The 24,909-nt window shown below is 39.6% G+C and overlaps 1 protein-coding gene across 12 annotated transcripts; it reads right to left on the reverse strand.

Annotated features, from left to right (window-relative positions):
* Positions 1 to 676: 676 nt before the first annotated feature.
* On the reverse strand, positions 677 to 15,016 carry TMEM71 (transmembrane protein 71). 12 transcript variants are annotated; one of them, XM_040547244.1, is made up of 12 exons: positions 14,840 to 15,005; positions 14,627 to 14,706; positions 13,200 to 13,285; positions 11,676 to 11,733; positions 10,748 to 10,960; positions 9,803 to 9,972; positions 9,116 to 9,295; positions 8,500 to 8,575; positions 7,935 to 7,984; positions 7,681 to 7,753; positions 6,405 to 6,430; positions 677 to 5,959 (listed from the first exon to the last, which is right to left on the reverse strand). In XM_040547244.1, exons 3-11 carry the CDS (start codon positions 13,252 to 13,254, stop codon positions 6,421 to 6,423), a joined length of 885 nt encoding a protein of 294 aa, XP_040403178.1. In that variant the 5' UTR covers positions 13,255 to 13,285; positions 14,627 to 14,706; positions 14,840 to 15,005; the 3' UTR covers positions 677 to 5,959; positions 6,405 to 6,420. The 12 variants fall into 12 exon arrangements, with proteins under 12 accessions (XP_040403178.1, XP_040403179.1, XP_040403182.1 ...); XM_040547245.1 differs by lacking the exon at positions 14,627 to 14,706 and having other exon boundaries at positions 14,840 to 15,016; XM_040547248.1 differs by lacking the exon at positions 14,627 to 14,706 and having other exon boundaries at positions 677 to 5,935; positions 7,681 to 7,713.
* Between the last annotated feature and the right edge of the window lie 9,893 nt (positions 15,017 to 24,909).

Genomic DNA, 24,909 nt, shown 5'->3' on the forward strand with positions numbered 1-24,909 from the left:
GAGGCTGAGCATGTATTCCCAGCAGGCACAGAGGAAAACACACATGTATACCACATATATATGTGGCTTGCCACGCAGATCAACAGAGGCAGAAACACTCAGTGTTCACACGAACACCACCAATGGCCTCATCCTGTTTCCCTCTCTGGTAGATCAAGATAAATGTCTATGGGTAGAAAAATGTGTATACATCTCTACAAGATGGATCCCTCCAGTGGCTGGATGCAGACTTACTCTGCCCAGTAGCTGCCCACGGATCACAGTCTCCCCAGTTGCTCATACCTGGGTACATGAGCCCAAAAGCCACAGCCCCACTCCAGTTGCTGGTACCGGCCATCACACTTGTGCACGCACACACACACACACACATCTCATCTGATCCCCAGAGGTGTCTCTGCAGTTGGCCTGGCCCTCCTGGTCCCTGTGGGAGCCAACTCCTTCATACACAAGTGAAGCTCTCAGAGAATCTCACTTTCAGAGAATCACACACGCATGCCCAGCTCTCGGGAGACATTTCAATTTCTTGCTGGCTGGTCTGCCTTGAGACTCCTGCTGATGCTGGAGCACCCTCACTTGCTCCAGTTGTCCTGTGACCCCTGGTCCCACTCCAGTTGCTGCACTCGGACTCCCCATACACACATATGCTTACCCAATAGACAGGCCTTCAACCAGGAGAAGTTAGAAATGGAGTTTAATGAAAAGATAGAACAGATTGCTCTGATGACGCACAGTCCCCGGGACCAAGGCTCTCCTGGGACAGCAGGGGCCGGGGCAGGGACTCATGTCTCTGACTGCATTAATGGGGCTCTGGCACTGCTCTTGTGCCTCTGAGCTTCTTTGTGGTGGAGATGAACTTTATATCGCATAACCTGAAAGGATTGCTTAACTGCACAGAACATTGTTTTTTTTGACTACTATGTTACTTAGCACACGTGGGTTAATTCTAGATGCTGAACTAGGATAGTCACACTGGGGACTTTCTTGTCTTCGTTAAGACTGCAGGCTCTTCAGAATGAGGATTGCTTCTTACTATATGCTTCATGCAACAAAATATTTGCCATCTGTAGGACATTAACACAATGTACATATTAAAAAAAATGTAATTTGGAGGTTATAGCACTTATTGTGTTCATTATTTTATGAGTTATTTTTCACTCTAATTATGTACTAAGGGCTTCAAGTAACGCAAGTCTGCATTCTTAGCATGAGACAATGTCCATGGCACAAATAATGTAATAAACCACATTACAAACAGGAGAATGGAGTTGAGTAAGAAGAACAAGAGTTCCATCTGGAATTCATTCCCTGGATAAATTCACTTTACTGCTTCAATACATTACATGTTTATTTGTTAAAAGCATTAAACAGTACAATATAAAATATCATTCCATGTCATAACAAAATAAGCTTTACAGAATTATTATCACAGTGCATCAGAAATATCTTGAATATGTGCTCACTCCATGAGAATATATTCATGTAAGGTGCTATAGCCCTAGAGAATTGATGTCCATGGACAAATTTTAGCTGCTAAAATTCTGCAGATCAGAGGTTTAGATGGAAATCAACTGACTGATACCCACTCAGAATCTGGAACTATGTCTTTCTATTTATTTCTTATTTAATTGAGGCCCTGGGCAACCTGATCTAGTGGGTGGCATCCCTGCCCATGGCAGAGGGTTGGAATTACATGATCTTTAAGGTCCCTTCCAACCCAAACCATTCTGTGATTCTATGATTCTTTGATTCTATGGTAATTACTGTTGTTGGTTTTGTTGTTACTATTATCATTATCATTATATATTATGGTGTTAACAGTTACTTAGTAACTAACTGTAATGAAATTAGGCTTTCATTTTCATACCAAAGTACCAATAAATCCTGTCCAAAGAGCACATAACCTACAAAGCAAGACAGAAAATGACAAATAACAAATTAATCATAATATATGCAATTCCTAATAAACAACTTCAGTACTGATGACACTCATAAATATAGGAAAAATGTAAACAAGAACAACTTCATTATAAATGTAAATGATAAAGAGAACAAGCAAAAGGCAGCGTAAGAAAGTGTACAAAAAGAATAATACAAAATGAACTAGCAGTTTTGCTCAGTATATATTAAAATATACAAAGATGTTTACAAAATTCTGCAGCTAATTCACAAAAAAATACACAAAGGAACAACTAGGCTGAATGGCCATACCTATTTCCTGTATCAGCATGGTTAATTCAATACCATTTAAGTCAAAATGTTAATCTTAGTCCATATGGTTTGAGTTCTACTTGTAATACTTCCAGGATAAACACAAAACAGACTTGATCACACACTAGGAACATTATAAGCTAAGGGACTCCGTAACTATTATCATTCTGCTTGCTGCTGTTCACTTCAACATGAACATCCACACTATTAAGCACTATGTGATATATATTCAAGAGTGACCTTGAAATTCTGCTGAACACACCAAGAAATATAAGACAAGTCATAATGATAAAAAATAATTGTAAGGAAAGGTATCAGATAATGTACAGGGGGTTATAAATCTCTATCTTGAATTTCTTCTTTGATTTCCTTTTTTTTTTTTTTTTTTTTTTGATAGTGTGCTATATTAAAACTGAGTAAGAGTTTAATCACTGAGGACAGAAAGAAAATTCTAGTAGTCCTCACTCTTTGTAGATGTGTTGGTTAATCACCAATCAACAAATGGTTTTACTTTATCAGAATTACTGTTCAAAATTATTCTAGGATTTATTCCCTAGTTAACAGAAATTGCAAATACTAATTACATCTGACAGTCCAGATTTAATCATTTAGATTAGAAAACGTCTTCAGTTTTTCAGCAGATAGATTTTGACTTCAATTTTTCTTCTGATGGGATTGAATTTAGCACAGTATTGTGCTTCTTTTCAGGGAAACAATATAAGGTTTGCTTTTCTGTCCATTGGAATATACTGCAGGGAACTGTCAAAGGCAATCAGTGTGGTAACTGAAGAGAACTTAGTTAATTCAACGTTAATGAATATCACAGAGGGCATCTCTTAGCAGATCCCACGCATCTTATTTTTAGCCTTGAACTCCAATTGCAAAATTGTTCCAGAGCTTCCCCCTCTCCTGATAAGAACACTCGTAATTTACAGCTTTTATTTTTTCATAGACAGATTAAAGCAATTCATATTACACTAAACTTTTAGCAAGCTAAATCAGCTTCTTCTTAACTTGCTATTGTATGTCCACTAACTAGCTTACAGTGAATTTAAGCTTTCCTGCTTTTCAGTGTATCACTTCTGTAACTGCAGGGTAATTGCAGTCTTAGACTTTTGTCTCAGTACAGGATATTATTTTTCCAGATTATTCTTCCAGGAAAATATTTAAATACTAAAAGTCTTTTAATCCTCTTTAAAAAAAATAAAAAATAAAAAATAAAAAATAAAATAAAAATAAAAAAAGGTTTAGTAAAGGACCTGGTATAACTAGCAATAAAATAGATAACACAGCATATTTATAAATATTACACAATGACACTTACTCTCAGTGCTCTCTATAGTTAAACAAAACAAAGCAGAATAATACTGACAAAAATACTCAAGTGCATTAACTACAACTAAACGTGAGGATGAGTATTAAAACTACCATTCTAGGTACACAATACATAAGTTTTATGAAAAGAACATTCCCTTCTCACCTTTTATTGAAACTGTAAACCCAAGTCTTGTTACATCGGATAGTCTGCCTTCACTTAAGACCAATGCAATGATCTGAGCTAATGTAAATTACTATCATAAATTGTTAATTTGGGTGACATTTCCCTGTTTGAGCTCTTAATGTTGAGCTATTGGTTCTTCACTTCAAAATATTACTAGCATATATTTATTTACTCTTTGAAAGAGAAGCATACATATTAAATTGCTGGAAGTACACTTTTCTTCATTGCCTCACTTTGGATTTTTGATGCTAGAAGTATGGCTATAAAGTGCTTGATCTTGGCGTGGACATAGAATTGGACAGACTTTGGTGTTTCAGTTTTGTAGATTCTTTTTTCCACCAGAACCTTTAGTGTACGTGCTTTCGTCGCAGTTTTGAAATCCCAGTCATTATGTCTGCCAGCCTGTTTGTATCCCGTCAGCAGCCCGAGTTCTTCCACAGCCAGTATTTCACATCTGATTTACCAGCTGGGGCTGTGCTAGCATCACTTTTAGCACAACAGGGGACAAGTAGACTAGAAGGAGCACTAGTTATAGAATGATTTGGTGGTCAACATTTGATTTGGTGGTACACATTATCATCATTTTGTTGCACAGGAAAATGAAATCCATGCTGTCCTAGCTAAACTGGCATATAGGGAGATATTTAAAGTAGCAGATTATTAAAAGCTTGGAGTCACAAGACAGCAGTTTTTGGCTACCCACAGGATCTATGTGTAATATAGTCTCTGTGGTAGCAAAGATGCAAGTTGAAAAATATGGCTCAGTGTTTCCAAATTACAGTTACTAGCTGCAGGGTGTTCTTTGTCTGTTTGTTATTGTTTCTTTGTTTTGTTTTGTATCATAACCCAGGTAATTCAGATTAATTATTGTTTTTCCACATACTGATTGCTGGTTTTCTGAAAAATCCCTTCCTTCTAATAATTGGGCACTAATTTGTCATCATTAATTTTTACTTTTTGTGATGTTTCTTTCTTCCTCTTTTCTCTTTCTACAGTGCTAGGTATAACTGCCAAAAGACAATGTGCACACAGGATAGAATAATGCTTCTGAAATATTACCACATGTACTCACTCATTATCCAAACCAATTATTTTTGACAGCGTGTCGTTACAATAAATTAATCGATATAAAGTATTTGAAGACATTAGCTGTTTACTAAAAGCAAAATTAATGAGGATTGCTAAACATTTTCACCATCAGTTTACTATCAAAGTACTTGTAAGACTTGATGCTTATGCAGGGCTTCCTTGACATGAGACTAGAGGTACCACAATCATTTTGCATTACTGCTTGCAGATGGTCACCAAGAAGTATGGCATCACCTGTAGTTTGACCAGAATAAAAATAAAGCTAAAATGAATTGTATTTTAAAGGAAGAACACAAACAATTCTGATTGCCTTGATTTTTTTTTTTGGTTGTTTGTTTGTTTGTTTCCTTGGGAACGTGTAACAGTGGCCACAAGGAGGTATCTAGTAGGTTGATGATGAGGAAAATAAATTTGAGGAGGAAGAAAAATGAAAACTCTTAGTGAATTGATAGTGAAATGTATAGAAGTAAACACTCTGCCTCTGCCTTTAAGTTCCTGTGAAAGGCAGAAGAGCTTGTTTCGAGATGCTGGCATGCTGTCTCCAGTGTCCTGAACCAACCTGTATTTCACTTCTGCTAGGCAACAAGTCCCAAGCTCTCCATTCCATCCTGTAGTACCTGCTTTGGTTAATACTGATGCTGGCTTTCAAAATCAGTCAGCTTTAAACCTCTGGTGTTGTAGCCCATGGACAAACAGTCCCACTGACTGTAAGAAATTCCATAACTAGTGTCCGCTGCTTGGCTGTGGATGAGCAGTAGGCATTTTTCATCATAGGCTTTCATACTGTGCAAAGTGATCAAGTGCCGCCATGCACTTCTAAAATGCTTTGTTCTGGGGATGAACACCCTCTTTCTGAGGAATGACTCCAAGGTTGCATCCGCAGCTGTGCAGCTGCCTTTAGATCTCAGAAGCTGAGCTGCACTCATCCAAGAACTGACGAACAAGGCTGTTTTACCCACACTATGAGGAACACAGACCTGGGCACAGCTCTACTTAAGTTCTTTTCTTTTCATTTTTGTCTTTTCAACTTAGAGAGACGAAAGAAATGAGTGAACCAGGACTGGGATGGCCAACGTGCAGTAGAAAGAAGTCAGTGCTCTTGTTTTAAGAGATTTAGAAATGCTTGATAAACAGAAACTGGAGACAGAGAATAAAACTTGACTGAAAAATAATAAGGAAGAAACTGTGTTTTTCAAATATTTTGGACAGATACATGTTGATCTGCTTCACTCATTCCAGACGAGTGGTACCAGACTAGAGCAGTACAGCACCTGGCCCTACTGCTCAGTTTAACCTTGGATAAAGAGGACCTACTTTGCTCATTACTGAAAAGATTTTTTTTTTTTTCTGGGATCATGCACAGTGGCTGTTTAACAGCTTAACACCTATTGTCAAACAGTAACAAGTATTTCATCCACATAAAATCAGAGAGGAGTTTTAGACAGCAAAGTGGAATAATTCAATGTGGAAACTGGCAAAGGTCCTACAGCTAAGCCTGCTTTTAATGAAAAGTTCATGGAACTTTTCTGCTGTGTTTGAACCTTGTTTTGTAATGTGGCTCTCCCAGAAATGTGTGGAATTCTTTCAAACTTAAACATATACTCACCAATTATTCCTGCTTTTCAATTATTCCTGGGGGGGGGAAATAAAAATAAAATGCATACGTTTTTGTACGTCCTGATTCACACAACAGTTTGTTATGTTCAATATATCGTGTAGGTTCTGGTTTGCCAAATTTCCTTATGCTGTTGGATTACTTGTTTGAACAGGTATCTTTTCTTATGTGATGAGAGTAAAAGAGGTATTCTTTGTACCCCAGTAAATAGAAAGCTCTCAGAGTGTGTTTGTTTGCCTCTTGTGAGGAACAGTTTGTTTATGACTCAGGACTAAACTATTCAGGAAGTCTGAAAGCTGTACTTTGCAACATGCTAGTCCTAACTTGGTGGCTTTGATTTTATTTGGAATTAGGACATAGTGACAAAGTGTAACATACTATCCTCAGGTATTTGAGGTGTTGTGCTAAGACCCTTGGTTGATCAAAATCTGAGCCAATCACTGCAATATCGCTCTCCAGGTTTTGCTTACTAACTTCCATTTACTCAGTTCAAATGCTGCAAATCTGCCAGATTTGTCCTGTTGCCCTTGGGATACATTAAACTCTTGAACCCCGACACAGTATGAGAAACAAGCAGTGTCCTTTTGAGCTTCACTTTCACCACATATTCAGATAAGCCCAAATGTTTTTAATCTTAGCAGCATTTTAGACACCTTCAGAAGAATTTTCTGCTGTATAGAAAGTGAAAGAATAATAATTCATCAACCAAGCACATGCTTGCAGCACAGAGGCCTATGCACGAGCTGCTCTGAAGAAGTAATTCAGATCTATGTCTCTGCAAGTCTTTTTCTCCGGAAGGAATTATAAGCTACAGCTCTGTGCAAAACTTTTAAATAAAGCAGTCTGAAACAGAGCAACATTAGCACCATTCTTCATCAGATTTAATATTTCTAAAACATTTATCGGACTAAAGTATGAGCCCAAGGCAAAGCTCTATGATGAACCTAATGGTGCATTGGGTTAGTGAGGCATGTCTTATGTTCATGTCTCTGCATGTTCATATTATAGCATATTAGGTTCACCTTCCTTCTCTGTGAACAGTTAACTGTTACAAAATTTATTGCACATTATTAAAAGTAGGTTTTCCAAAATAAATTGAAAATTTCTATGAATACAAATCAGTAACAGGAGAAGCCAAATCCCTATCAAAAATTTCATATCATGCCTTCTATCTTTTGACATGAAAACAACAGCAGGAATCTCTCCTTCCTTTCCATATAAAATTCCTAAATTTTTCTATTTATCACATGACATTATTGCTACTTACCAAAACTTAGCTGTTTTGAAAGATGTGACAAGACTGAAAAAAGATGACAGAGCAGCATCTTGGGACAAAAGAACTGTGAAGTTTAAATGCAAAATCCTGTAATTGATTGAAGGCTACATTCTGTCCCCATATGCCCACATATTGCTCTTATCAGCATCAATAAGAGCCACAGATTTACATCTAAGGACACTTTTCTGTCCTCAGATGTGACAGTAAAAGATTGTGTGTTAAGTAGAAAGAAAGTCTGTACTTACAAACTAAAATTATCAGCAACAAAGTGGCAGACAATCCTCCCAGAAAATACCTGAGAATATAATACCCAGAAAGTTTAGAAAAAAAGCAAGGAACGCATATTGGGGTAACAGAGGTGAAGACTGGGTGGGAGGAGAACAGAAGGTTCTTGAAGATGAACCAACAAAACTATCCTAGGTGAACAGCAGTTTGAAACTTTAAGTTACTTAAGCTATTGTAGGTAATATCCTAGAAATAAAGATCTCAACATTCCCAGACTGAGAGAAACACCCATATTGGTCATTTGGAAAGACATGGATCCATTCTGATTCTTCTCAGGCTTCCATGACCCTTATCCAAACACACTTGACAAAGTAGGTATCTCATCTGCATACACATTTCTTATTTTGTTGCATACCTGCATAGCTGAGATGTTTGCCTGCATCAGCTATCATGTGAAAATACACTTTTACAGTAAGATACATTTAACTTTGAAAATCAGACCCTTATTTTATCTTTTATTCACCAGGTAAAATGGAGTAAGTATTAACATAAGAAGCAACAAATAACAATAAAAAAAAGAATTACCTTGTACATATTGAAATGATTAAACACAAGATCAGTGCAGCCATCTGAGCAAGAACATTTCGCACTGTGCTGGATTCTAAAACAAAAGTATGGAAAATAATTTGCATGAGTTTTCAGGGAAATAAATACATGATAGGAGGTGTTTGCAATGACTACCTTCAGCCCATAAGGCCAGTCTCTTCAGTTTCTCTGTTTTTAAGAGCTTAGAGCTCTTAATCGCAGTTAGAGCGATTCAAACCAGAAACCTAATTTTCATGCGCTGGGTGTCTCTCAGGAGTCTTTTTCCCCCACGACCATAGAGACACTGTGCCCTTCAATGCTTGCAGAAAACAAGCGTTTCGGAATAATTGCCCTTTTCAGTTTTTATTCACGTGCCCTTTCCTCTATTTTCCTCTTCACTTTTTTCTTTTTACATTTGTCACTGAAAATAGGAGAGGAAAAGATGTGAGCAGGGATAAGTGAACAATGCTGATTTTAAGATTTTATTAAGGAGTCATTTAAAATGTATGTTTTTGAAATAAATTCTGTTCTGCAAGGATCTATATCAACATTTTGAATGTGCACATTTTTGGTTCACTCTAAAAATGCAGTATATAGGGATAAAAATGTAACATACCTGCCTTGCTCAATGTCTCTTCATTTGCATTTATCATGAACTGAGCGCAGGACGGTGAAGCACAAAATGGTTTCCCAGGCTGAATAAACTCCTCATCTTTGCTGAGAGAAGCTCCAATAGATGCTGGAGTTTGCCTTTGTGGCACATGGCTATCATATTCAGAGGAAAAGTCTGAATCACCTGCCAAAAGTGCATATGTAAATGAGACCACACAAAAGATGAGCTTTGAGAATTAGTGGTAATAGATTTTATACACACACACACAAAATACTTAATCATAGGGAGGTTTTCAGATTCTTAGGAGTAGGGAATTGGCAGGTTCAATGAATGCATGAGAAAATATTCAGAGCAAAGACAAGACTGCATAGAGCATAACACAATGATATTATTATTAAAAGAGCCAGGTGAAAGCAGTCAGAGCCAGATATTAATTGCACCAGGATAAATGTCACTGATGATGTCTTTGTATTCAAGATCAGTCTAAAAATGCCCTTTTGACACAAAGGACTTTGTAGACTCACATTCCGCGAACTTTAATGCCAGGAGCTCAATTCACCACTTATAATTCCGTTGTTCATCTAACCTTTACCTTCACATTTTGGGAGGCAACCCAAACAAAACCTATAGAAGGAGATACCGTATTCCCGGTAAATATAGGCTATAATATTGTAGCTGGTCAGAGCTTACCAATATCAGCCTGACTGGCCTCTAGTTTACTGCATCCATCAGGCCAAGGATCATCTCCATGGGAGGACTCCCTATTGGTGAGGACAGTGCTGCTGAGCCACGAACTGGAGGCACTGAGACTGAACAAGCTGGCAAGAGAGCGGCAGATTTTCTTCCTCCGCCTGAATATGCTAGAAAGAAAAGACACATTGTCGAGGGATAGAATTAATTAGTCTTAATGAGCAGGGACAGAGCTCTGAAGCTTGCAGAACTGAGATGGAAGAACCAAGTTTGGATATGGTTCCCAGCTCCGTTGTTGACCCTGGGTATGTCACCAAGGATGTATCAGCAGCATAGTAATGTATTGGGCTACTGTGATGTTGGGTATTACGGTACCAAATGATGACACTGTTGACAGACTTTGATACTACTCCCAGTGTTCTCATGCTCCCCATAAGTTTCATGTGGTGTAGCCTGGATCCCCAGATCCACTGTACTTTGTACTTTTTTTGGACTGCATTTTATATCCAATCCTAAACCAATGCTTCTTCTGAAATTGAGAGGGAGTTTTCCCAATGAGGAATGACAGGACCAGACCATTTTATTTTTATTTTATTTTATTTTATTCCTTATCATGATAACACTCCATTGGCAAAATCAGTTGTAACCCTCAGTTTTCTTTATTTCACACAACTCCAATTATAGCAACTGTATACTGAACAGTTTTGGGGTAATAAAATTGGGTATGACTGAAAATTAAATGATTTTAATCACTGCACTCTCCAAACTAAATCACTTTAGATATGCCCATTAAGAAACAACACTGATATACATAAGTAAAGGAAAAAATAAGAAATTATCTTAAGCCAAGCAAAATGTAGGCAGCCATGCAGGTATCTCCAGATAAGTCCAGAGATGTTGAGCCAATTGCCAGCACGGAGTAAAACCTGCATGTAGTTCACTTACCGAACTAAGTTCTCTTTGTATGTAACACTTGTCTGGGATGGTGTCAGCGTTATGTTGCCCTCTCCATCAGACAGAAAACTGTCTTCTGTCAAGACGTAATAACCGTTAGAAAGCAGTCGGGGGCTGCGGCGACATGTGAAGAGGGAGCCTCTCAGAGGGTCGGTGGAACAACACCCGTAGGCAGTGTCATCATCCAGAAAGGCACAAGCATAACTGAAAAGGAGAGAAACCCAAACCTCTAATTAAGTGAATGTCTAGACAGTGCAAAAGCATGATTTAATAATAACAAATTTACATATGCCATCAACTCTCAGTTAATGGGAGCTGGCAATGAGAGATGGATTTAAAATATGCAGATAATGCTTTTACTTCTGGACCTAGGAGGCTTCAGCCAGCTACGGCGTGACTGCCTCACGCTTTCCGGAGCCTCAGATTACAGGAAATAAAATCTTTTAAGTAAGGAGTGAGTAGTGACAGAGGTACAAGAGGTACATGTACAAGTTTTTCTGTGATAGGAATTTTACTCCTTACTTTTTTTTTTTTTTTTCACTTATGGTGAGCCCTTTCTCCTCAACAACTTTGCTTTCCAAGTGGCCATGCAGTGACATCCATGAAAGAAAAAGAAGACATTGTATTGACTGAGGGGTTCAAATGGGCTTCAGCAGCAGGTTTCAGGATCCCATACAGAATGTGACAGAGGGGGAGCATGATTTCAGTAGGGGTGGGGAAGAAAGTGGACTGGAGGTATTCTAAAACCTCATAATTGCAAAGCTAGTGCTTCTAATGCTCCATTGCAGTACTTCTAATTTCTCTTTAAATTAGTAATTAAATTAGTATCAGCACTTTAATTCTATGTGGCCAAGGGGTATTTTACAGTATCTCTCACAAAATAAAAAGAAAATTAAAGAAGTATAATTTTCCTCAGTACCTCCGCAAAATATGTTCTGAGAGGCTATGTCTGTGCTCTCCATCAAACACTGTTGAACCTGCAGAGGCAAAGGCCAAATAAGAAGGAGTTGTTATCGTATCCACTGACAGCCTAAACAGTTGACAGGTCTTCACTGACAGGTACTTTGTGTAAATCATAAAAGAAGTTAAACAAAATGAAAAATTAATTGAGAGGTTGAAAGAGGTAAAAATTAAATGAATAAATAAATAAATAAATAAAGAGCATAGGAAAGATGGGGTCACTACAGGAAGACTGTTTAATATCATGTCAACCAGGACAACACGGAATCAGAGCCAGCCATAATCAAACACTTGTACAGGTTATTAGCAATTTTAATGGTATTTTCGCAGAAATCTGGTTCATGCTGAAAATAGTACGCATACGGGCAATAATTACAGAGTAGAAAGGAAGGGCCACCATTACCATTGCAACACATTTTTCGGATAAAATTTGCAAACGTGGCACAGCAGGCATGGGGAAAGAGACCATGGCAAAAAAAAAAATTGACAATAATACCGTGGCAGAAAATTAAGGAAATAAATAGGATTTGTCTGGATTATTGTGGCTGAAGTTTGCAAAGCGCTGCCAGATGTTCAGCAGCTGCCAGAATCAATCTTACGAAATGCGAGCAATGGCTATCCATAGGGAGAATTTATATCTGTTGTTACATAGAATCATAAAAGATATGACCTTTCCCTATAGAACCTTACCTCTGGTATCTTTAGAGCATCATTCTTACAACACTGTTAGTAAATGCCTGTCACTCACCTATGAAAGAAGCTAGGCCTAAGAAGATTTTTTTCTCTTATTTTTTAGTGTTCAATTATGAGCTGAAGCAAAGGAAAGACAGTAAGGTCAGTGTTCCTGTCTTGTTTACCCTCACTTGCAGCTTGGTTGTCAGTCACAGCCTGGATACTGAGCCTTGGGAGCCAGCGGAGTTGCCAAAGAGGGAAGTAAAACTTCCTGGGGTATTTTTTGCAAATTAGTCCTGTTACCCTACTCCCATAGGTACTGTTTCTCCAACATTTCAAGAAAACACATTTCACTTTACTGTGGGGAAAATTATGCTCTAACCCCGGCAAAAACAACTTGCAGAGGAGACAACTGGTAGAAACTTGGTGGGGGTAAAAGATGTAAAGCAGCATCAGTCAGAATGTCACATAGCAAATTGCCCCCAAAATGAGTGTTATGTGTGTTTCACTGACTGACATATTGTAGACCTACTTTACACACACAGCCGGCTCCTGAAAGAATTTCTCTTACTTTAGGAAAAATCATGCATATGATCATGATTTTCAATTATGCAAAAATATTATTAAAAAACAAATAAATAAATAAATATATCTGAACAATAAAAGAAAACAGGAAAAACTCAACAGGTGGTTAGTAGATCTGGATGTAAACTAAAAAGGGATAAATCCCAAATTTTGTCAGTCCCCCAGGATCCTCTCCACGCCATTTTTTTTTTTAATCAAAAACCCAGGCAAATGTGCACAAACTTACTTGCTCTCGGTGTTGATGCAACATGTGATATTCCATACATCTTGAAAAGGTTCATGCACCCAGGAATAACAGGCAATACAGATTATCTGTAAAAGAGTTTAAAAAGAAACAGAGGTATGTTTTATTTTGTTTTGTTTTAAAATCAGGAAGGATACTATCATGAACATATATCACAGTATTAGTTATAATACAGTCCACTGAATATTCTCACTCAGACAAAACTGCTTGGCTCTAGGGCAAATGTGTTTAAAAAGGGTTGGAAAGGAATAACTGCATCAACTAAATCTATTACAATTCTCTAATAATCTGACAGCGAAACTTCTTTCCAGCTACTGACAGCTATGTCACAGTCGTATTGCACTTGATTTTCTCAGTTATGCTAACGCAGAGTAGCAGCCACTAACAAAGAACAACTGTAAGGATGGTAGCTTACAAATGGGTAGTGCTGTCATTAGAAAGCATTGACACAGACTGAAGAAAGCTGCAGAGCAAATCACAGTCCTTCTGCTGCTAATTTGAACTGCCTCATAAATTTGTGAGGTATGTGAGGTATGGCTCTGCAGGACTGCAAGCTTCCACAGAAGTAAAACTTTAGATAAAATATAGCGTGTATATATGCTTATAACACGAAGTGAGAGCTATACACATGTAAATACATTACTGGGGAGGCGACGACTTTCTCTCCTTCAAAGAACAGTTTCTGAGCAGTTGCAATTTGCTTTTAACCTATTTTAAGTTATGATAATGTCAAGCTTCTATAAACGGTCATGTAACAGGGAGTCCAACAAATTGTTTCTCCACTCACTATCATGAAAATCTGTGGCTTATGCATTAATGAAGAGGGCTCTTGAAAGTCATAATTAGCTCAATGCTGGAGAAAGCACGTAAACATCATGTTGTAGACAATGCTGCATAATGTCCTAGCTGCATTTAATATTCAGTTCCATTTGTGAGCTATTAACAGTGTGAGAAGCAACAACACAAGCAAGCCAAAACAAAGCATTTGAACCACCACTGTACAATTAAGCAGCAGTATATGTAAATCACGAAATGAGCATCAATATAGAACCTATCACAGCATGAGAAAAGGCCAACAGCTTTAAGAAAATTCACCAAAAGTGAATCTAACATGAACATGGCAATATATTATGGCAAGAATCCAAATCAAAGTTTAAGGCAACACCCCGTCGAATTTCAAAACATCTGCAAGCGCGTGTCATAATATAAAGAGAAAGTCACTGTGCAAACCAGATCTTTCCCTCCCCAAATTAAATTAATCTTTAAACCAACTATGTCCTGAATTGATAGCCAGCAACCCCTTGTGCATGTTTACACTGTAAATATTTACATTAGTATGTACCAAAATACAGAGCTAGCTATTAAAATAGCTGAAGCCCAGGCAACCAGATTTATTCTATTGTACCTGCCAAAGATAAGTGTCTACAAAAATACTTTTATTTGTTCACACAAATCAGTCATTACTGAAGAGCATTATAGTCTTCTTTCCCTTCAAGTAATGATAAAAACATTCAGAAAAATACAAAACTTCCCAAATAGCAGAATATAAATGATTCTGAAGCTTAATTATTTCTCAGCTGACAAAAATATTAAGAGATAAATACTTGTAAAATCTTCCAAACCTGAAAAAGCCATTTCACTATTAACAAATGCACGCAAAAAAGTTTCTCATCAACACCAGAGCCTCTGAGATGTAAGTGCAGGGTGCTCTTTCTGCAGCTTCCTGGAGCAGAATGGCACTGGGTCTTCAGAAAGGCAGGTCTATGAAGTCCCTTGTTTCCTTTTGAAAACAGCCTGTGCAATCAGCAGCACAGAGGCAGAATGAGGTCATGCTTCCTGTATGGTAGCCTCACACCAGAAGCATTCATTTTGAAGAGCAAACCGAAGATTAAGATTAGCTGGGGGAACACTCTTGCAGACCGTTGTGAAACACAGGCACACCGATGATAAACAACATTTCTTTCCAATTATGACATGGAGAAGAAAGACAAAACCTTTCCTCATAAAGCAAAGTGGCGCAGATTTTTGTTTCAGCTTTACTTTTCTATCGTACTCAGAAAACTTTAGTGGTATACCCAAGTCAGCCCAGGTATTCGGTGAAAGAGCCAGTGAGCTTACTTGTGAGCCTGACAGGCTTTGTTTGATGTAGGAAAGTGAGACAACCACCACAAAATCCATGCACAGTAACAAGATACTTCGCAAAAGTGTTATTATACAGAAGAAGCATTTGGTAAGAGTTCGCAATTGTTTAAGTTCCGTGGTCAAAAACATTATTGCAAATACAGATCATGCAACGTTAAGATAAATTCCCTTGAAAAAAAGGAATTATCTAAGATGTCCTGGTAAAAAAAAATGATTGGCTGCAGAACTGTTACATGCAGAAGTAATTTAAACCAGACTACTTGACACCTATGAATTATATAGCTGTAGGGAGAAAAACTTCATCTGCAGAAAAACAGACAAAAGAGGCTGGTTTGCTTCTCTCCTGATGCGTGCATGCATCACTGACAAAAAGAAAGCATAAATCTAGTAAAGTATGACTGATGTGCTTTAATGACAGCTTTCTCTTTGGAGAAGGAAAAATATTTCCACTGATAGCAAAGTAATGGAAAATTCTCAGTAGCATTCATATCTGAAAGCCACTGTCCCACAGGCTTTTGATGCATGTACTTTGTGCACTGGTGAATATTTTACAGGTAGGTGCTAACCTATAGTTTATATAAACAAAGAAAGGTTTATATATAGCTTATTTATTGCCCTCCCTGCTCTTCCTCAAAATACCTACTGCACCCCAGCTGCATCTCAGCCTCACAAGTATAAATTATAAGGAAATGAATATGCCAACAGTCTTGCTGTACAGTAGTTTCAGGTCAGTTGCATACATTGCAAGTTCAACCCACAAAAGGAAGGAAACGCGAAATTACAACACTAAGTACCACATACATTTCTACTCTTCTCCCAGCCTTACTCTACCTTTGACAACACTACAAATAAAGCAGAAAACATACTGCCAGCAGAAAACACATCATGCTGGGTCTGACAGCCTGAGGGAGGCCTCCACCTGCAGGGCTCAGGCACTCGATCTGCCCAGTAGCTGCCCCTGGGTCCCAGTCTCCCCAGTTGCTGTTGCTGCACTCACACCCCACATACCTGCCCACAGAGTCGAGCCCCTTTTCGAGGAAAGATTTTATTAAGGAGACAGGACAGACCGTGCTGGTCAGATGCAGGGCATGGTCAGACCAGCATACCGACCAGCGAAGTGTTTACTATTAACTGGCCTTTCTAATATCCTTACCCTTGCATTTTCCCACATTTCTTCCTCCCTAAATCACCCAAATCCATATCTTTCCACACCTTTCTTCTCTCACCTAAAAATCACATAATAAATCTTGTGCCATCCCCAAATGATCCCCCCTTGCACCCCACACCGTGTCCCATGCTGCCAGGCAGCAAGCCCCCTCAGTCCCAAAGATGCTCTGGTGTTGACCCATCTGGGTGGGTTTCACACCTGGACACTGGGGCTGAGGCTCTCCTGGGGCAGCCCCGGGGGCCCAGACAGGGTGTCCCTTCTTCTGAGTCCTCACTTCATGTTCTCACCTGCCCTCATGCCCTTTCCTCTCAGAAAGGGTATTTTAGCAGTGGGATGCCCAGTAGAGTGAATTAGGTGAACGTGGTGGAGGGAGTAGAGTGCTTATTGATTTAATGTGAAGTTCACAATGTTTAGATTTTCCAGCTTTCATCATATTCCAGTGACCATCAAATCAAACCATTTGTCCCAAATCACAGCTCTTCGATAATGCCCTTTATAGAGTATTCAACAAGCAAAAAAGATTCTGAGATAGCTAAGAACTAATTGAAACATTCAGAAAACTGGGAGAGGATTGGGTGGTAATGAAAATCACGGAGCAGCTACATGGGGTCCAACTGAAGATCAATCTTGCCTACTATCCTGTCCCAGACAGGCACCAAAAGCAGACATGTAGCGTAAGGAACAGGATGAGATTTTACACCTTTCCCTGAAACTCTTCCTGTCTGTATTCTTGCTGCAGAGAAAACTGAGACTCATTTTAATTCACCTTTGTAAATCATCACATTTTAAGCTAAGCGTATTGCTTTATGCAGTAGAACCACTTAGCAATGTCTGAACTGTCCTGGTAATTGAAAAACCTAATTCCCACAAATCCAGCTATCTTATTTCAGTTTTAAGAGGAGGCTGTTCCTTCAAAAAGCTAGAGTTTCATTGCAGTTTACAGAACTGTCACATCATATATGACTTTAATAATTTGCTTGAAAAGAGGAACAAATTCATTTTTAGTTTTATCAGATGGAAATCCCACACCACCTAACTAAAAACCTTACTTTCAGGCTTGATTTTTTTTTCCAGCTTAGTTCTTTTAGCTTAGTTGCTCCTGCTATACATGCAAAAAAGGGCATTCCTATTTTCATGGTGGAGTACAATGCATACATTAGCTCTGAGCTTGCTGATACATCCACACTGCTTGGATCTCGACATGAGCTTACCTGCCAGTTACCTTTGTATTATCCTACACAAAGAGCCCAGGTAGAAAAAAAGTGTTTAGAAAGGATTCAAATCCATCAAACCTTTAATGCACAATAATACTTCTCTGTGCAAAGCCATGACTAGTCCGTGCTGCATCTCCTTGCTCTTTGATTTTATGGTATCAGAAGCAAATTTGGTTGATATGTAACCTGATGTAGATGTAGAAATACTTTTGAGAGGAACTTATTACAATATCACTTCAATATACAAGAGCAGTAGAAAAGCATACATGGGGAGAAGAGAAGCTCTTCCATAAGAATCTGCAACTCCCCTTGCAACCAAAAATACCAATCCTTTAACAACTATTTTAACAGAGAAAGGCTAATACTGAAATCCATCAGTCAAAGGAGAGTTTAGTCAACGTCCCTAAAAGAAATGACAGTTACTCATTAGACTTCTTTGTAAACTTCCTTACAAGAAGGGCTACAATCTACAAAGAGCAGTGACCATCATTGAACAGGCAGGTAATGAACAAACAAATCTTTGCTAACATTTGGCTGATTTAATTTTATTAAGGATTATGAAAGTACAAAAAGTAGGAAGAAACCTGGAGAGGTGGTGAAGGCTCGATTGCCTTCATTCCTTGTCTTCCACGTCTCCTCGGGTAATGGTGGACAGACAATATGTGTCGTGGCATCTTGGTGTCTGAAAGCTGAACAGGTTACCTAGATAAGCACATCTTTAGAGTACCACCTAGGTGCTCTATCTAGACAGATATAATTGAATCTTTGGTAGGGAGTTTCCTTGCTGCTTGATGAGTCCCACAGTGAAAACGAATGTTTCTCTGGAGGTGGTGATGTACTGCTGATCAGTGTACCTGAGCTCCTAGCTGTTTTTTGTGACAGTCTTGATGTGATTGGAATGGAACAATAGGGGAAGGTCTTGTACCGCTGTGCAGTGAAGTCTTCTGGATATCATATAATTCGAAAGGATCTAGTAGTCTCAATGTATACTGAAAATATATATTCAAGAAGGTGTCGGTACCACTGGTTCTTAAGGCATAGATACTGACAAATTACTCATAGTACTGATGTCATGGTCATTTCAATAATAAATTGTACTGGTGAATGCTCAAATGAAGACAGATAGCAATTGGCAGTGTTACTCTAATAATATTCTTTAAAATGCCTGTGTTACATGGTGGTTTACACAGCACCCTATATGTAAATAACCACTGTAGAATGACAGTGACAGAGTCCCTTTTTGCCTGTATTTAAGCAAAATCTAAATTTGTGAAGCTTGTACAGAGAACATACAGGACGTTCTGGAACTGTTGGCAATCTTTCCAGCTGTGCCGTACTTACTTGTCACATTTCCAGCTGAATTACAAGTGCTGTCCTGCACAGCTAGAGAGAAGAAAAGGTACATTGCAGGTTTGCTATGCCATGGAGGATTATGGTACACTAGAGGTGGAGTGGGTTTACAGCTCGGAAGCTTTCCAGCACTGCATAAAGATCAAGAATTTGAATGTGACCTAGTAGGCAACTGAGGACAGAGACCAAAACTTCCAGGAACACGTCCATGGGATGCCAGAATAGCCCTAATGGCCAAGTATCAAGAAACAAGAAATTTCTCCCATAAACAAATATTTTGCAAGAATTTACATGCAGGGTTGGACACTCTGGGCTAGTCTTTGTGTTGGCAACCCTCCTTCAATCCCTACAGACATCCCACGACTACAAAGGAGACAGGAAAACATCACATCAGCGTTACAAAGCGATCAGTAGTGCATGCTGGCAGACATGGCATATTTGTTTTCGTTCTCAATGCTAGCCTCCACCTGGTTGGACAGGTGTGAGTTTTGGAGTTATACTTTCCTTTGCTCCAACTTGCAAATTCTCTCTACACATACGTATTGGCAACCTGACTGCAAAACTTTCCTTGCTAGACTGCATGTTTTGCTGTGATTTAGCCATCTCTCCTTTTCTCTTACAGCACTTCCCAATATCTTCATGACTGAGATAAAAATCCAGCTGCTGAGCCCTCAAACAGTGACTCCAATACAGTTGACGTCTTGGCAGGACGTTCCTTCTGTCCCTTTCTCTCACCCACCATGAGATAAACTCTCAGCAATGGCAAACCATGACAAATTTACCACTGGGATATGCTTGTGAGTCAAGTGTTCTGCTCATCCACCACAAATTACATGCTGAATTTCTATCTCACAGTGAAATAATCTAGGAAATCAATGTACAATCAGAGCAGGTATTAGCACATTTTCCATTCGGCACAGTTCTCACCAAAGCTTTCACTAAATTCAGTACAATATTTATTGATGTGTTCCAATCTATAGACCCCGCCAAAATCATAACACAGCCCCAAACATATGGCTGCAATATGTAAGGCAGAAGCAAGCAACACATTGCACAGTACTGCTTCCAAGGCACAAACACAATTAAATCTCGAGAGGTCTAACATTCATAGCAAAACAATATTCATAGCATAGCGAATGTCGAGTGTGCCCACAAGAAACATCAAACGGATGCACAGAAAGTGCTTCAGCTGGGATGTAACGTGGCTCAGCAAAGCTGCCATCATCCAGAGCTGCTCCCTTCCAGCCACACCTGCCTCCCAGGTTTTCCCTTAACCTCCACCAACAGCCTGTGTTTGTTCTTTTCTTTTTTTTCTTTTTTCTTTTCTTTTTTCTTTTCTTTTCTTTTCTTTTCTTTTCTTTTATTTTCTTTTCTTTTCTTTTCTTTTCTTTTCTTTTCTTTTCTTTTCTTTTTCCTTTTCCTTTCCTTTTCTTTTCTTTCTTTTCTCTTCTCTTCTCTTTTTTCTTTTCTTTTCTTTCTTTGCTTTGCTTTGCTTTGCTTTGCTTTGCTTTGCTTCTTTCTTTTCTTTGCTTTTCCTTTCTTCTATTCTCTTCTCTTCTCTTCTCTTCTCTTCTCTTCTCTTCTCTTCTCTTTTTTCTTTTCTTTTCCTTTCTTCTTTTCCTTTCTTCTTTTCCTTTCTTCTTTTCCTTTCCTTTTTTCCCTTTCCTTTCCTTTCCTTTCCTTTCCTTTTTTCCCTTTCCTTTCCTTTCCTTTCCTTTCCTTTCCTTTCCTTTCCTTTCCTTTCCTTTCCTTTCCTTTCCTTTCCTTTCCTTTCCTTTCCTTTCCTTTCCTTTCCTTTTTCTGTGAATTTGGGACTCTCACTCATATTACTACTACTTTTATGAGTGCAAATTTTGTTACTAACCTGGCCTTAGCAGTACTCAGTTCTGAGCATCCTCATCTTACCATAGTTGACATACAATATTGCTACAAGGGAACCTGATTCCTGGCTTATAGCTTCATGTCACCTCTCCAACATGCATGAAAATACAGTGTTGTGGCTTCAATACCTGTACAGCAAATAGCCAGATCTCCGGGAGAAATCATTTATTGAGTTACATACATTCTTTAAAGAACAAGAAAGTAACTGAGGGAAAAAAAAAATCCAACTTCAGCGTCTTTAAAAAGTGGAAAAGACTGGTTTGGTGTCCAGACCCATGGGGTTACTATTTTGTTTGGTGTCCATGGCAATGACTGTTGGCAACTTTCTTTTCTCATACAAGGTCAGGTGCTCCAAAACAGCCACCTACTTCCTAGCATCTGGAAAATTTAGGGCCTTAAGAGGAATAAAAAGAATATACGGTTGATGAGATAGTGGAAATCTTCACAAAATGAAGGAGGAATTTCTGGAGAGTGGAGTGCCTCTGGGATGAAAGAAAAAGGATAGAGAAACTGAAGAGGAGGACAGAGTAACTAATGACAGATGGTATTGAAATGGGCAAAAGAAGTGGCAGAAAAAGGACAGATGATGACAGAGAAGAGCCAGGCTACAGCTAAGCCACCTACACAAATGGGTAGAGGGGGCAGAGGTACTGCTGCACGTTTGCTAGACTGAAGCCATGCAAGCATCATTAAAATAGAAGCACCAACAGTCACTTTAAATATCTTAGGTAAAATAATAAGGGTAAAAACAAAGATGAAGTTTTATTCCATTGACTGTCACCTTGTGATTGCAATATCTGACATTTGAAGCAGCTCTTGTATGGACTAATCAATTGCCCACATGTAAAACAGATGGTAAAATAAACAACCTGATGTCTGGGTCTCTCACCGCAACAACTTTTTTTTCCAGATGTTTGCTCATTCTTCCACGTCTTTTCTTTACCCTTCCAGTTTTAGGATGGCTTTTCTAAGCAGTAGGCTATTTTAATAACAATATACTAGTGACAAGTACATAGATAAAGTCACCTCTCTACTCCTACTCAGTATTTCCATGTGCATGTGCTTTGCAAAGACTGCATTAGTCTTTTTAGCATCAACAGCACACCATGAGCTCATGCTCAGCTGATTATGAAATCCTCTCTTCCCCCTCCAAGTCTGTGAGTCACTGACTGGCAGGATAAAATTTCCTACCCAGTTTGGTTTCCAACTTCTGTATACTATCCACCATGCTAGCGATGTGCCTTGTGAAAAGATTGAACACCAAATTTTGTCAGGAGCAGAAATAATAAAATCCACCGTTGTGTGTCCCTCTGCCTTGTGATGTTCTGGTGTCTGAAGGAGTGTAGGCACTGCGCCTCTCTGTCATAGTGAGGTCAATACAATCGTTCTTCCCTGCCCATTTCAACAGAACTAGTTGGGGTAGTATGATAAAAGGAGGTCTCTGTCCCTCTGCCAAGCTTGAAGTAAGGTAGAAGTTTCAGAACTAAAAGAAGAAAGGGAAAGCAGACAACACAGCTATGTCAGCCCTGTTTTCCTAAGAGACGAGACTAAATATCTGAGACTTTTTTTTTGCGATAAAATAAAAAAGGTCTTGGCCATCCTCCGCACTGGCTTTATGGAGGAACACACTAGTGGATTTTGTTGGCTTTACAAGCTGAGGAGCCTCCCCTGGGCAACATGTTGACCTGGGCAGGATGGAGAGCTGGGTCCCCTTTGCCATTGTCCTCACCTCATTACAGGGAGACACCAAAGGGACACTCTGCTGGTCCCCGCAGGACATCTCTCTGCCTGTTTGCAGACAGTGTCAGGGCACAGCAATGGCTGGGGGCCATGGGGAGACCCTCTGGGTTGGCAGGGCAGGCCCAGGTTGCCCCCAGGGGCTGGATGCCCAGAGGCACAGCATAGAATCATAGAATCATAGAATCATTCAGGTTGGAAAAGCCCTCCAAGATCATCTGGTCCAACCGTCCCCCTACCACCAATGTCACCCACTAAACCATGTCCCTAGGCACCACGTCCAACCTTTCCTTGAACACCCCCAGGGACGGTGACTCCACCACCTCCCTGGGCAACCCGTCCCAATGCCTGACTGCTCTTTCTGAGGAGAAATGTCTCCTCATTTCCAACCTGAACCTCCCCTGGTGCAACTTGAGGCCATTCCCTCTAGTCCTATCACTGGTTACCTGTGAGAAGAGGCCGACCCCCAGCTCCCCACACCTTCCTTTCAGGCAGACGCAGAGAGCGCTAAGGTCTCCCCTGAGCCTCCTCTTCTCCAGACTAAACAACCCCAGTTCCCTCAGCTGCTCCTTACAGGACTTGTGCTCCAGGCCCTTCACCAGCTTTGTAGCCCTTCTCTGAACTCTTAAAATAGGAGGCAGCTTCACAAGGACTGAGCAAAGTTGGTGGTTGACCCCAGCCAGCAGCCAAGCACGCATGCGGCCTCTCATTCACTTCCCCCTGCAGCAGGACAAGGGAGAGAATAGGAAGAACAAAAGCAATACAGTTTGTGGGTCAAGATGACCCACATTTAATAAAAGAAGGAAAAAGAATGAAAATCAACAACAAGAAACAAGCACTGCAAAGGCAATCACTCACCACCTCCCACCAGCAGACCCAGCCAGTCTCCCTGTAGCAGCCACTCCAGAAGACAAAAGCCCCAAAATTCTTCTTCTTCTGCCCCAGGTTTTATTTTTGAAGTTGACTTTATATGGGGTGCAATATCCCTTTGGCCAATTCAGGACACCTGCCCTGCTTGGGTCCCCTCCCAGTTTCTTGCCCACCCAGAGCCCACATGCTTAGGGGACAGAGTGGGGAAAAAAATAATACACATATATATAAGAAAAAAAAAAAAAAAAAGGAAAGCCTTGGTGCTGTGTAAGCACTGTTTGGCAACAGACAAAACACCAGTGTGTTATCAATACTACCTTAGCCACAAATCTGAAACATAGCACCGTGCTGTGTTTTGCTATGAAGAAAATAAGCTCCTTTCCAGCCAGACCCAGTAAAATCTCCACCCCTTATTCCATACCATACTATTTGTACCATACTCAGGTCCTACAGTATCCAACACCTCCCCATCCATCACTATCCCCCTTCTCATCCCTTGACACATACACAAATATAATCTCTTTAATGTATGGGCTATTCCCAATTGTTCATAAAAGTTGATGGAATTCATTTAGTGCATGACTTGTGCTCCCACGTAGAAGCTTTCCATTTCTGACGGTTTCACACAGCACAACAGGATCCACTGGTAAACAGAGCATATGGACTTCCACTTTCTGATAATTTATTATACAGTGGGGCCTCTTAGGCATGAGCCACCTCCTCAGGCAATGCTCTGGAATATTTGGAATATTTGCCTTCTGAACAGACCACCGCTTCTCCCAAGATTCGTGGGCAGCTGGGGTTCCCATCTGAGCCCATATAATGACCAACTCACTCCATGTAGTGTATGTTGCACTACATGGAGTGAGTATGACCCGTCCTATAAGCATCTACTGCACCACAGATAATCACGGTGCCAAGAGGAGCTGGGCTTCTGTACCAACTATTTCTGAAGTAGCCCAAATCCCTTTATACTCCAGCTCCAAAATCCTAGAGGTAGACTTCATGTCTCTCCAGGTGTTTTCTGCTGAAGCTCCAGGTGACCCAGGCTTCCTGGCTATGGTGTAGAGCATGTTTCTTACAGCTGGTCCCATCTCAATGGGCCCAAGGCCTGCCGCACAAACTATCTCCTGTTTGATCCATTCAAAGGCCTGCTGCTTTTTAGGTCCCACTCAAACTAGTTTTTTGTTCAGGTTACTTGATAGATTGGGCTCACAAACTGACTGTAACCCAGATTACACATTCTCCAGAAAGCCACTATGCCTAGGAAAGCATGCGTTTCTTTTTTTTTTTGTTAGTTTGTGCGAATGTGACTGTTATGTGAACATCA

The sequence above is a fragment of the Cygnus olor genome, chromosome 2 (genome assembly GCF_009769625.2).
Source record: "Cygnus olor isolate bCygOlo1 chromosome 2, bCygOlo1.pri.v2, whole genome shotgun sequence".
Lineage (NCBI taxonomy): Eukaryota > Metazoa > Chordata > Aves > Anseriformes > Anatidae > Cygnus > Cygnus olor.